The 13,465-nt window shown below is 45.7% G+C and overlaps 1 protein-coding gene across 3 annotated transcripts in view; it reads right to left on the reverse strand.

Annotated features, from left to right (window-relative positions):
* Positions 1–2,117: 2,117 nt before the first annotated feature.
* The window catches only part of LOC144605483 (DENN domain-containing protein 2D-like), a 61,822-nt gene continuing 50,474 nt past the window's right edge, over positions 2,118–13,465 (reverse strand). For all 3 annotated transcript variants that reach the window (XM_078420793.1, XM_078420794.1, XM_078420792.1), the window contains exons 10-13: positions 10,904–10,945; positions 9,912–9,996; positions 7,077–7,313; positions 2,118–4,525 (exon numbers count right to left, since the gene is read on the reverse strand). In XM_078420793.1, the coding sequence (XP_078276919.1) occupies positions 4,470–4,525; positions 7,077–7,313; positions 9,912–9,996; positions 10,904–10,945 (420 nt within the window). In that variant the 3' untranslated portion in view covers positions 2,118–4,469. The remainder of the gene's footprint in view (positions 4,526–7,076; positions 7,314–9,911; positions 9,997–10,903; positions 10,946–13,465) is intronic.

The raw sequence follows: 13,465 nt of genomic DNA on the forward strand, positions 1-13,465 counted from the left end.
GGTTCTCGACAGCCTTCAATTCCCTAGTTAGCATGAACCTGGTGGGCTGAAAGGCCAGTTCCTGGGCTTTACTGTTCCACGTTCTATGTATGAACATAGATGTATTCTTGTACTGGAGCTCCCTCCCAGCATATCAGTTACAGAAAAGGGTTCCCTGACCCACCACCTCCATGCTGTTCATTTTATCTATCTCAAAAAATCCCATTTGCCCATATTAGATCCATACCCTTCTACAACACAGGCACAAGCACATTGGCCCACAATGTCTGCAGAACATGATGCCAAGATAAACTAATCTCATCTGCCTGCGCATGATCCATATCCCTCTATTCTCTGCAGATTCGTTTGTCAATCTGAAAGCCTCTTAAACATTACTATTGTATTTCGCTCCAAACCTGGCAGCATGACCCAGGGACTCATCACCCCCTGGCAGCATGACCCAGGGACTCATTACCCCCTGGCAGCATGACCCAGGGACTCATCACCCCCTGGCAGCATGACCCCGGGACTCATCACCCCCTGGCAGCATGACCCAGGGACTCATTACCCCCTGGCAGCATGACCCAGGGACTCATCACCCCCTGGCAGCATGACCCCGGGACTCATCACCCCCTGGCAGCATGACCCAGGGACTCATCACCCCCTGGCAGCATGACCCAGGGACTCATCACCCCCTGGCAGCATGACCCAGGGACTCATCACCCCCTGGCAGCATGACCCCGGGACTCATCACCCCCTGGCAGCATGACCCAGGGACTCATCACCCCCTGGCAGCATGACCCCGGGACTCATCACCCCCTGGCAGCATGACCCAGGGACTCATCACCCCCTGGCAGCATGACCCAGGGACTCATCACCCCCTGGCAGCATGACCCCGGGACTCATCACCCCCTGGTAGCATGACCCCGGGACTCATTACCCCCTGGCAGCATGACCCAGGGACTCATCACCCCCTGGCAGCATAACCCCGGGACTCATTACCCCCTGGCAGCATGACCCAGGGACTCATCACCCACTGTGTAAAAAAAAAACGACCTGCACATCTCCTTAACACTGAAAACACTCACTTCAAAGCAATGCCCTCAATTCATGACATTTGGGTAAAAAGTTCTAACGGTCTATCCTATCTATGCCTCTCAATATTTTATATACTTCTACAGGGGTCTCCTCTCAACGTCTGGCATTCCAGAGAGAACAATCTAGGTTTGTCCAACTTTTAACTAATACCATCTAATATAGGCAGCATTCTGGTGAACTTTCAGCCATTCGGCCCCATATGTAAAGCCTCTCCATCCTTCCTGTGTTGGGGTGACCAGAACTGCACGCAATACTCCAAATGCAGCCTAAGCAAAGTCTTATAGAGCTGCATCAGGACTTTCTGAATCTTGCACCGAATGCCCCGACCAATGAAGACGAGCATACCATACAACTTCTTTACCGCATAGAAATAAGGAACTGCAGAATCTGGTTCATACCAAAGATAGACAAAAGGTGCTGGAGTAACTCAGTGGGTCAGGCAGCATCTCTGGAGAAAAAGTACAGATGATGTTTATCTTTTTTACATGTGTATTGCTATTTCAGGGAGCTATGGACTTGGACCCCAAAATCTCTGCACATCAATGCTGTTAAGGGTCATGCCCTCAACCATATACTGTCCCCTGACATTCGACCTCCCAAAGTGCAACCTTTCACACTTGCTCGGATTAAACTCTATCTGCCATTTCTTTGCCCATTTCAGTAGCTGTGTCCTATTGTACACTTTGAAAGCCTTCCTCACTGACCGTAACTCCAGCAATCTTACAAACCCATTCACATTTACATCCAAGACATTTATCCGTCTCTATCTCTGTCACAAACAACCGGGGCCACAGCACAGATCCCTGTGGAACTCCATGGGTCACAGACCTCCAACCAGAATGACACCATTTCCCATAATTAAGCAAATTTACAGAAGCATGTAAAACCATAGAACATAGAGAGACACATTTAAGCAACTTGCTAAAAGATTTTCAAAGGGTCGTTATAGGTGTTTTAGATGATGTGGTACATATGGTGTTCCAAAAGGCATTTGATAAAGTAACAGAAACATGCCATGATGTTTGAATCAAGCCATTTATTTCAAATTTCCATCTGTAATTTTCTTTACAATATGTACAGGCCAGTGTATCATCACAATTTCTAAATTAACAAAAAAATTCACATTATCTGAAAAACAAGTCAATTAAAGATAATCTCTATTTAAAACTCACAGCATTATTGGAAGTCCAGGAAGCATCACTGAAAGGCTTTGGCAGCATCAAAACCACGGGACTGCCATTAAACCAGCCCTGGTTTCAGGTTCCTGGCATTCCCGCTCATGGGCCAATTCCCACCTACAGCCGGCAGCTCGGGAAAGATTTGCATTGAAATACCACCCTTTCCCACATCGGACACATCAAAATGCAGGTGCTTAGAAATAGTTCACCCAATATCATTACACTAAATGGGTGCAGGAATTAGATGTTAATTAAATAAATTAAATTAAAGAATACTTTTTAATCCATTTGTGTAGTCTGTGCTGCTGAATGTATCCACAGCTATACCATTAAATATGTATTACACATACATAAAGTAACTTAATCTGATCACATCTACCACATTCAGTCACCCGTCCCACCTTATTAGAGATATTTCCCTTGTTGCACTCGCCCTCCACCCACACACCTTCTCTGTATCTAGACGAACTTGCTTCTCTCAGTCTGATGAAAGGTTCCAGACCTGAAATGTTAACTGTTCCTCTCCACAGATGCTGCCTGACCTGCTGGATGTTCCCAACATTCTTAGTTTTTATTTCAGATTTTCAGCATCTGCACATTTTTTTCCTGATTTTTGGAAATAAAATTCCATCAGAATGGTTTTTGCCTAAAAGTGTTACTGTACGAATCCTACTGACAACTGCCTGCAAAGGCTTTCAAAAGCAAGCAGGCGGGGTCTGATGTCTCAATCAAAATATGTCACCTTCGGCAGTGCCTTGCTCCTTCAGTTCTGTTGTGGAGTGGGAGCTGGGATTCAATTCCCTGAGGGAGGCTACAAGTGGCGGCACTGAGTTACAACAAGTGCAATCAGGCAGAGCAGTCAAGGGCAGCTCCCCAGGCTTCTGGGTACGTGGCACTGGTACAGGGATGGATCAAATGATGGGGAATTCTTGGGAAATGGGGGAAGAGGAGGGGGGCAGTGGACATTGAGGTTTTCCATTTGAAAACATTTCTTCACACAGAGAGTGGTGAATCTGTGGAATTCTCTGCCACAGAAGGTAGTTGAGGCCAGTTCATTGGCTATATTTAAGAGGGAGTTAGATGTGGCCCTTTTTGCTAAAGGGATCAGGGGGTATGGAGAGAAGGCAGGTACAGGCTACTGAGCTGGATGATCAGCCATGATCATATTGAATGGCGGTGCGTACAGGCTCGAAGGGCCGAATGGCCTACTCCTGCACCTATTTTCTATGTTTCTAAACATCGAGGAGCTTTGGCACAACTTGCAGCTTCTACCTGCGGAGGTCCACCAGGGCGTTGTCTGTGATGGAGAGCCTCAGTTAGGAGGAGAGACTGGGTCTGTTTTCCTTGAAGCAAAAGAGATTGATGGAGGTGTGTAAAATTGAGACCACAGAAAGGATAGATGATAAAATAACCTTTTCCTAAGTCAGGGCTATCTAAAACTAGAGGGCACAGTTTTTAGGACACAGGGGCATGGTTTCAAAGGGATCGGAGGTAGTTTGGGGTTTCCACCCAGAGGGTGGCTGAAATCTGTAACGGTGTCTGAGGGGATGGTGGGGACAGGTACTCCCACAACATTTAAGCAGTATCTGGATGAGAACTTGTATTACCAAGACACAGCAGGCTACACCAAGTGTTGAGTAATGGGATTGGTATCGATGGGTAGTTGGTAGTTTGCATGGTCAGGGTGGGCTGAAGGGTCTGTTTCTAGGTTTCTACAAAAAACAATTTCCAAGAGTATGCTGCTTAGCCCCTGAGCAGACTGATGCAGCTGTGTCTTAATTGGAAGGTTTGTCTCGGTTGTGATACTCCCATCTGCTTTATGTGATAACTCATTCACTTGCTGGTTATGTCCAAAGGTGCTGGGATTGACACAGGCCAGGAACACACAGGGACAATCCGGCATCAGGCGTAGTCTTTGCTCAGCCGTCAGTAATTCCAGTTCCACAAAGAGAGTTCAGAGGACAGTAACCAAGTATCACTGCCAGTCCTACCTATATCACATCCTCGTTTCCACAGAGTCCTTCCCGAAAATATTCCCAGTTAAATACAAGCACTAATATTTACAAGTCACCTTTTGAGGCCTTGCCTTCTTGTTTGAACGCCAAGAGGTTATTCTGACGGCGTTGCGGGACCTGATCTTTCTTTTACAGGCAGAGGTTGGAGACTACCCTCAGATGGTCCACGGGATGTCATCTGCTCCATCTGATAAGCGACTTATTTCACCTTCTTTCTGCTTTCATTATATTCTTTTATCTTCCGTTCAAAAAGCCCTGCACAGAGACAACGAAAGATGAGTAAAAGAGGAAGAGAGTCAGATTCCTGGTGTTACCAAGCAGTTCTTTAGACTTTAGACATAAGAGTGCAGAAACAGGCCCTTCAGCCCACCGAGTCCGCACTGACCAGTGATCACCCCGCACACTAACACTATCCTACATAATCTTTGTATTACATTTATAAATTTACTGAAGCCAATGATCCTACACACTTGTACATCTTTGAAGTGTGGTGGGAAACTGGAGCACTTGGAGAAAACCCATGTGGTCACAGGAGGAACTACAAACTCCATACAGACAATATCCGTAGCTAGGATTGAACCCGGGTCTCTGGCGCTGTAAGTCAATGTACTGCTGCGACATTGTGCCACCTCTCAGGATGAAGGGTCTTTGGCCTAGAGCATGAACCGTTTCTTTTTCCACAGATGCTGCCTGTTCTGCTGAGTGTTTCTCCAGCATTTTGTGTTTTGGGGGGAACTTGATAGAAGTATACAAAATGATAAGAGGCACAATGAGGGAGCAAGTCAGAATCTTTTTCGCAGTGTGGAAATGTCAAATACTAGAGGGCATGGGTTTAATGCGAGAGGGGGAAGATTTAAAAGGAGATGTGGAGTATTTTTACACAGGGTGGCAGGGGTCTAGAATGCATTGCCAGAGGAACACATGGAAGCAGATACAATGCAATGTTTAAGAAGCGTTTAGACAGACCCATGAACAGGCAGGGAATAGAGGGATGTAGTCTATGTGCAGGCAGGTGGGTTTGGTATAAATTGGCATTATGGTCGACGCATATATCGTGGGCCTAAGGGCTTGTTCAGGTGCTGTACTGTTCTATGTTCAATTTGAGATTTCTAGCATTTGCAGTTTTTTTCTGATCTTGGTTTGGACCGGTTTCGGGTTCCAGGCTCTTTACACCCAATGAGTCAAGACTTGAAATGACAGGCTTTACAAGGGCTGTCAGAGGGAGATGTATAGTGGTGAGAGCCCAGGTTGGGGACAATACACTTGGGGCAGCAGAATTAGATGAAATGGTCAGTATCGCCCATGACAGGGCGATGTGTGAATGTCACATTTATTCAAGGAGGCAATGAGCACATCATGGAGCCTTTTTATCGGTCCACTTGGTAATCTCTTCCCACGCCTGCTAGGAATCTCTGGCCTGGGACCGATCCAAGTGGAGGTGTACTCAGGGCAGTATTGAGATGGTGAGACATGCATTGGGAGTATGCAGAGGCCAGTGGATGAAGAAGAGAGAGTTCGTGGGAGGATACGTGGAACCGTGGGACATGCATTGGGAGCATGCAGAGGCCAGTGTTTGCAGTGGAGAAGGATGTGAGAGGGTATGTGAACAGATTCTACCAATCACCTACACACTAGGGGCAATGTACAGAGTTTAGTTTAGTTAAGAGATACAGTAGAGATTGGCAGAAGGGTCTCTTTCAGTGCTCCATAGTTCTAATAATGTTTTAAGGTTTATAATGACTGGATACAACATTATCCCATTCATATAATTATGGTCATGCAAGAGTGAATATTCAGTGCAATAAAAGAATTATAGCACGTATATGTGAAACAATATAGCACGTATATGTGAAACAATATGATATTGGTAGTTATAGAAAATAGACATTCCAAAGGTATGGAGAAATTGACATCATGACAGTTCTCAGGCATGGAACCATTACATAACCTTCTAGATTAGCTCTCTGTATTAGTTTGGTGTTTCTAGATAGAGGTCTGATTGAAGATTAAATGCACTTATTTTACATCTTGCTCCTCCAGCTCTACTGTTGATGCTCTCTGCTACATTGCATGCTGTTTTAGAGCACAGAAGCAGACTGATCACATCACTGCTGATCAGCAAGTTCCCATCCACACAAATCCCAGAAACAGTAGTGAAGTAGCAAAATGGAGATAAAAAGGGTCCAGATGCAGGGCTTTGACCTGAAACGTCACAATTACTTTCCCTCCACTGATCGTGCTTGACCCGTTGAGTTCCTCCAGCAGTTTGTTTATTGTTCCATACAAATCCCATCCTGATTCTAAGAGTTAGATGGGGTAGATTTGGGAATAGTAGGGAGCTGGTGGGAAAAGGAGGGGAAAGTGTGGAGTCGAAGAGCGAGGCTACCTCAGGACGTGTGAGGGAATGTCTGGTGGGATGGGTGGGGATGGATTTGCCGGCTGCTGTGGGACTGCAGGCATCTTCTGCACCCGGAGGGTGGGAACAGGACATTTCTACGTGTTTCCTCTCTCTTCCTCCTAGTCCCCACCACCAGCAAGGACTCAGTGGCTGGAGCGGAGCAGAATTCGAAGCTCTGAGCAGACTCCTCACCCACTCACTGGGTCAATGAGGCCGGCTAGCGACCGCTCTTCCCATGTCAGGCCGCTCTCCCATCACAGCTGTTTCTGTGATCCCCCCCCATGCATGTTTCTTATTCATTACTGACTAAGGGGCAGTTCAGTTACGAAGTTCAATGGAACTGAAGCCTGTTGCAACTTTGGGCCTGCCTGTATGTGACTCCACAGATCACCTGGTCCTCGTCCTTACCTTCCTCAGCGAGAGGATGTCCCTGGAGATCCTCAATAAACAATGAGAACATCTGGGTCACCATGAAGTCTTTGAGAAAGCTCCGTATCGATTTGGACGTGACGGATTTCCGGAACTCCTTCTCCTGGAAGACCATGTGCCCCCTGTTTCGCTTGATGTGCGCGGAATAATGGCCGACAATTTTAACAAAGAAAAGGACGAAGGTGTTTGTCACCACATCATTCAATTCTTCACTCGCTGTTGGGAGACGAATGGAGAGGCACATTAATATGACTATGGAGTCACTGTCAACTTAGGAAGAGCTGTCCCCTGAGAGCACAAGTCCATTCCCACCCATCCCACCAGGAGCAAAGTGCTACCATTCCTTAATGGAGACTAGTGTGTGTTTTACCAAAATGCATCACTTCACATTTAGACCATGAGAAGTAGGAGCAGACTTTGGCCATTTGGCACATCAACTCTGCTCCACCATTCGATCATGGCTGATCTATTTTCTTTCTCTAAACCCCATTCTGCTGCCTTCTCACCGTAACCTTTGATGCTCTTACAAATTAAGAACCTATCAATCTTCGCTTTTAAAATACCCAATAACTTGACCTCCACTGGCTTTTTAAAACTTTACTTTAGAAATACAGTGCGGAAACAGGCCCCTCCGGCCCACCGAGTCTGCACGACCTACCATCCCCAAACACCAGCTCTATTCTACACTCTAGGGATCATTTACAATTTTTACCAAAACCGATTAACCTAAAAGCCTGTTCATCTTTGGAATGTAGGAGGAAACCGGAACACCTGGGGATAACCCACGCAGTCACAGAGGGTCACACGGACAGCACCCGTAGTCTCTGGCATGGTAAGGCAACAGCTCGACTGTTGCGCCCCTGCCTTGTGGCAATGAATTGCACAGATTCACTGGCTAAAGAATTCCTCTTTATTTCCATTCTAAAGATATGTCATTTTACTTCAGAGGAAACCATCCTTTCTACATGCACTCTATCGGAAATTAACTGAATTAAACTCCATCTGCTATTCCTCAGCCCATTAGCTCAGTTGATCAACGTTCCATTGTAATCGTACATAACTTTCTTCACTGTCCACTAAAACACCAATTTTAGTATAATCTGTAAGCATATAATCACGCCACCTACATTTGCGTCCAATTCATCAACATAAATAATGGATTTAAATTCATCAACATAAATAACCCAACTTTTGTGGCACACCACTTGTTAGAGGCTTCCAGACAGGGCTATGTGTCTCCCACCTTCAACCTAATTTTTGTATCCAATTGTCTAGCTGTCCTTGGATCCTTTGTGATGTATCCTTCCAGACTACTATGTGGTATGTTGTCAAAGACTTTGATAAAGTCAACGTAGACAACATCTACCTGACCTCATCAATTTGCTTGGTCACTTCTTCAGATAACTCAAGTTGGAGAGAGACGATTTCTCACACAAAACCATGCTGACTATCCCTAAACAGTTCTTGCCTTTCCAAATCCCCTCCAATAACTCCCCACCACTGATGCAAGTCTGTTGTTCCTAGGATTTTCCTTGCAGACTTTCTTAAATAGAGGGTCAACATTAGCCACCCTCCAGTCTTTCAGCACCTGACCTCACTCAGATGGGGTCTCAGGAAGATTTTTTTTAATGCAGAGAACAGTTACAATCTGAGCACAGTGTGGCAGAGGAAGATACTTTCACAACATTTAAGACGTCTCTGGACAAAGGTCTAAGGCATAGAAGGCCACAGACTGGTACATGGGATTAATGTTGGTGGGTACTTGAAGATTTACATAGACAGATGGGCTGGAGGCTCCGACTATGACTTCTAGGTACAGAGCTCCATGTTCGAGGGAAAATGATAAATCTGAGCAAAATGCAATGAATTTTCAGTTCAGCAAATTAAGGATATGGAGAGTGAAGTGGAAGGTACGCTGTGAACTTGGAGCTGGAGAGAGTAGGTTTCAGAGGACTGCTGCAAATAGCACAAAGGGACTCAAGAAGAAACCAAAGACGAGAGAGTAGAACGATTTTATGCTTTTTCAATCAACCCAAGATTTGGCAGCTGGAATCAAGTTCCAATCAACCCAAGATTTGGCAGCTGGAATCAAGTTTTGAGGAGCGTCAAGTTCAGAGGCGGCAATAGGGTTAGAAATTATAAAGAGAAATCCAAGCTTCTTGAAGAACTTATAAAGGGCACACTGATTATTAGTGCTGATCAGAAAAGAGAGCAAGATTTTGGTGGCTAAGGGTTAGAGGTTTTTTTGCCCTGATAGAACTGCAAGAGAATTGAAGAAACACAAAGACCACTGTTTTAATTACTTGTTTTACTTCTAAAGAAAGAGACTGAAAGTTTGACAGAAAAATGTAGAGCGTTGAGTAAATTCACGGATAATTGGATGAAGGATGGTGAGGTGGAGGAAAGATGTGTACAGAAGGAGGGGGCATAGATGATGGTGGTAAACCCAGATCATTAACTGAGAGTTAAATGCTGGGTTTGTTTTGTATGTGAAGCCAATGAAAGCTAACTGTAAACTGTGCAAACTCTGACGCCAAATTCAGACATTGGATTCAAGCATTTAGTTCCTACATCCAAAAAGATTTGGCAGTAGAAGCCGGAGAGCCAAAGCTTGAGTGGGAAGAACATTAAAAAGGAGATAAATCCAACAGCATGATATGTCTGCAAGATTAGTGATTGGAGAATGTTAAAGTAACAAGAATTACACTGGGCCAAGACCCAGCCAAATATGGGCACCCTCAAAGTGGAGGAAAGGATTACAAATCAGCATAGAGTTGGCAATATTGGAGAAGGGTAGGCAATTGGCCCTCTTACACTGGCAGGTCTTTCTTTGGTTCTGCAGAGTGTTCAACAGTTCCTTGTACAGTTTTTTGGGCAGAAGGTCTTTCTCATCTCCAATCTGCAGTGAGAAAAGCTAAAGTAATGAGCTGTCCTCGAACAGCCCCTCCTTGGGCCCATCGTTCACCGAGCCCTCTCAGAGCCCACTGACGGCGTGGATCACACACTTGAGGGTCAAGCCTGGCTGGGGTGGATCACACACAAAAGTGGTCTAAGTCTGGCCAGGGTGGGCCACGCACTGGAGGCCTACATCTGTCCCAGGTCTGGCCAGAGTGGATCACCATCTGGATGCCAGGGTGGATCATGCACTGAGTCCAGGCCTGGTTGGAGTGGATCATCCTTTGAGTGCCGGGGTCTGGCCAAGGTTGGACACATGCTGAAGGGCCAGGTGTGGCCCTGGTCTGGCCAGGGTGGATCACGCGCTGGAGAACTAGGCCTGGCCGAGATGGATCACCCGCTGGAGGCCCAGGTCTGGCCCTGGTTTGGCCGGGATGGATCACTTACTGGAGGCCCACATTTAGCTGTTTGCAAGCTTTCCCAATTGCCGGATACTAAGTCAGACCGAATCAGGAACCTGTATCGACCAACAGGCCCGAACTTCTCAAGAACCAGTCACGTTCTGTGCCATACTGGAGACGTAAGGTACAAAATCAGGAACGTTTGCTGCCAAGATGCTGTCACCCATGGACAGAGGAGACTGATTAATATTCTTAAAGTACTTTGATTGGACATTTTTACATCTTCCCCCCACCCCAACTGAGAACTTGGATTAATTTCACCACCCCATCCAATGGTGGATTCGGTGCAAACACCTCACCCCATTGAATGGGTAACTTGGTTAAATTATTCTCCGATCCCCCGCCCCATGAAAGGGAACTGGAATACTGCTGAAGATAAGAAGCCAGGATTGCAAGTGTTTAATTATCCTACTACCGAGATCTACTTGCATTCCGAAAACTGCTACTTACTTTTTTCAAGAACTTTCCAGTGTGAAGATCCACAATTATACCCTAAAAGAGAAGGGCACATTTAATTTAATCAAATCTCTCTGAGCAAAAGGCTCTACCACCTCTGCTCTCATTGCTCAGAGCAGCACAGTGGCACGGCTGGTTGAACCACTTCCTCACACCTTCATCTGACCTCTGGCACTGTCTTTGTGGAATTTGCATGCATTCTCATGATTGCATGAGGTGCCCCCTGGTTTCCTCCCAGGTCTATGGTAAATCAATCAAAGGGGAGCTGACGGTCAGACCGGAGAGTGGTACTTGTAAGGCCGCATGGAAATGATGGGGGCGGGGAGGCAGGACCTGTTGGATTTGTTCCCCTGAGAGCTCTCATGGATCTGATGGGACAGCTGATCTGCTGTTGAAAATATATAATTGGATATAAATTGGTGTCAAGTTCCTGCAAAACTGGGACATCATGGTCACCGATTAATTTTTAAATTCATATTCTATTTTCTTGTGATACAAGGACAGACCATCTGGTCCACCAAATCTATGGCAGCACACAGAGCAATCCTACCAAGTGACTTATTTCCCTTTAACCTATTCACTCACATTGCATCCTAGGGTATTAGGCTGGGGGCGATTAACAGCGATCCGTCAGCCTGCACACCTTCGGGATGTGGGAGGGGACCAGAGAACCTGGGGTAAACCCACATGGGGAACGTGCAAACTCCACCTGGTCAGCACCAGGGATCAGGATCAAAACCAGGTCACTGGAGCTCCAAAGATGCCAATCTACCAGTGCACCATGAGGCGGCCCATCGAGTGGTGCCAAATATGATGTATTAACGATAGACACAAAATGCTCGAGTAACTCATCGGGTCAGGCAGCATCTCTGGAGAGAATGGATAGGTGATGTTTCAGGTCGGGACCCTTCTTCAGACTGAAAAAATTGGATTCCATTTGCTATTTTGGTCTCCAAATTTGAGGAAGGATATTCTTGCTATTGAGGGCGTGCAGCGTAGGTTTACTAGGTTAATTCCCGGAATGGCAGGACCATCATATGTTGAAAGACTGGAGCGACTAGGCTTGTAAACACTGGAATTTAGAAGGATGAGAGGAGATCTTATCGAAACGTATAAGATTATTAAGGGGTTGGACACTTTAGAGGCAGGAAACATGTTCCCAATGTTGGGGGAGTCCAGAACAAGGGGCCAATAGTTTAAGAATAAGGGGTAGGACATTTAGAACTGAGATGAGGATAAACTTTTTCAGTCAGAGTTGTGAATCTGTGGAATTCTCTGCCTCAGAAGGCAGTGGAGGCCAATTCTCTGAATGCATTCAAGAGAGAGCTAGATAGAGCTCTTAAGGATAGCGGAGTCAGGGGGTATGGGGAGAAGGCAGGAACAGGGTACTGATTGAGAATGATCAGCCATGATCACATTGAATGGCGGTGCTGGCTCGAAGAGCCGAATGGCCTCCTCCTGCACCTATTGTCTATTGTCTATCAGCACACAATACTTAGCTTCAATTACGGAATTGTGCCTTCTAAACATCCTGAGGAGCCAGTGGATTATTTTAAGGGCAGGGTGATTGACTAATCATAAGAGGGTCAATTATTCCAATGTAAATGTCCAGTCTTCAATTGCCAACTTATGCCTATGCACACCTTTACTTATTGAACCATCTTAGATCTAATTTTTAAAAACAGACTGCTGGAGGATCTCAGCAGATCAGGCAGCATCTGTGGAGGGAAATGGACAGATGGCGTTTTGGGTCAGGATTCTACTTCAGACTGATGTATATCCAGAAGAGGTGGTGGAAAGAGTTGGCAAGTGATAGATGGATCGAGGAGAGGAGAGTTGATTGGCAGATGAGTCAGGGTGGGGTGGGTGGGGTGGGGATAGAAAGGCTGGAGGTAGTATCCAAAGTTGGAATTGATGTGGAGATGATTAAGGGGTGCAAATAGTGGAATATAGTATGAAAGGAAGGTGGGAGTGAAGTGTAGAACCGGAGAGGGGTTTGTGGGTGGAAGGGCACAGGGGAAGTGGAAATTTTACCTTCACAGATGCTGCCTGACCTGATGAGATCTTCCAGCAGTTTGATTTTTGTTCAAGATTCCAGCTCCTAAATTCTATTGTCTCTCCAAATATAAACTAGTTTCCCCACTGGCTACTCAATGTATTGTTCTAAAAATGACCTCTGATATATCACATAAGTTCACCCTCCTGACTGTTACAGTTCATCTGCTTTACACAATCTATACGTATGTCGAAGTCCCCATAATCATTGTACCTTTAAGTTTCACATGTGTGTGGCTTGGAGGCCTAAAGACAACACCCAACAAGTTTTCCTGTCGCCTGCTGTTTCTTTACCCACTTCACCCACAAGTTACTGAGCGATTTTCCAAGTTAACTCTCTCCTTTGTTCATTGATCATTCCCTTGTGCGGGATTGATAAGATTTTAGATAGTAAGGGAATCGCTGAGTGGCACTGGGGTACAAGATCAGCCAGAGTCTGACTGAATGGGTAAAAGCTGACACAAAATGGGCTGAATGCTTCTGTTCCGTGTAGAAGTTAGA

The sequence above is a fragment of the Rhinoraja longicauda genome, chromosome 24, assembly GCF_053455715.1.
Source record: "Rhinoraja longicauda isolate Sanriku21f chromosome 24, sRhiLon1.1, whole genome shotgun sequence".
NCBI lineage: Eukaryota > Metazoa > Chordata > Chondrichthyes > Rajiformes > Arhynchobatidae > Rhinoraja > Rhinoraja longicauda.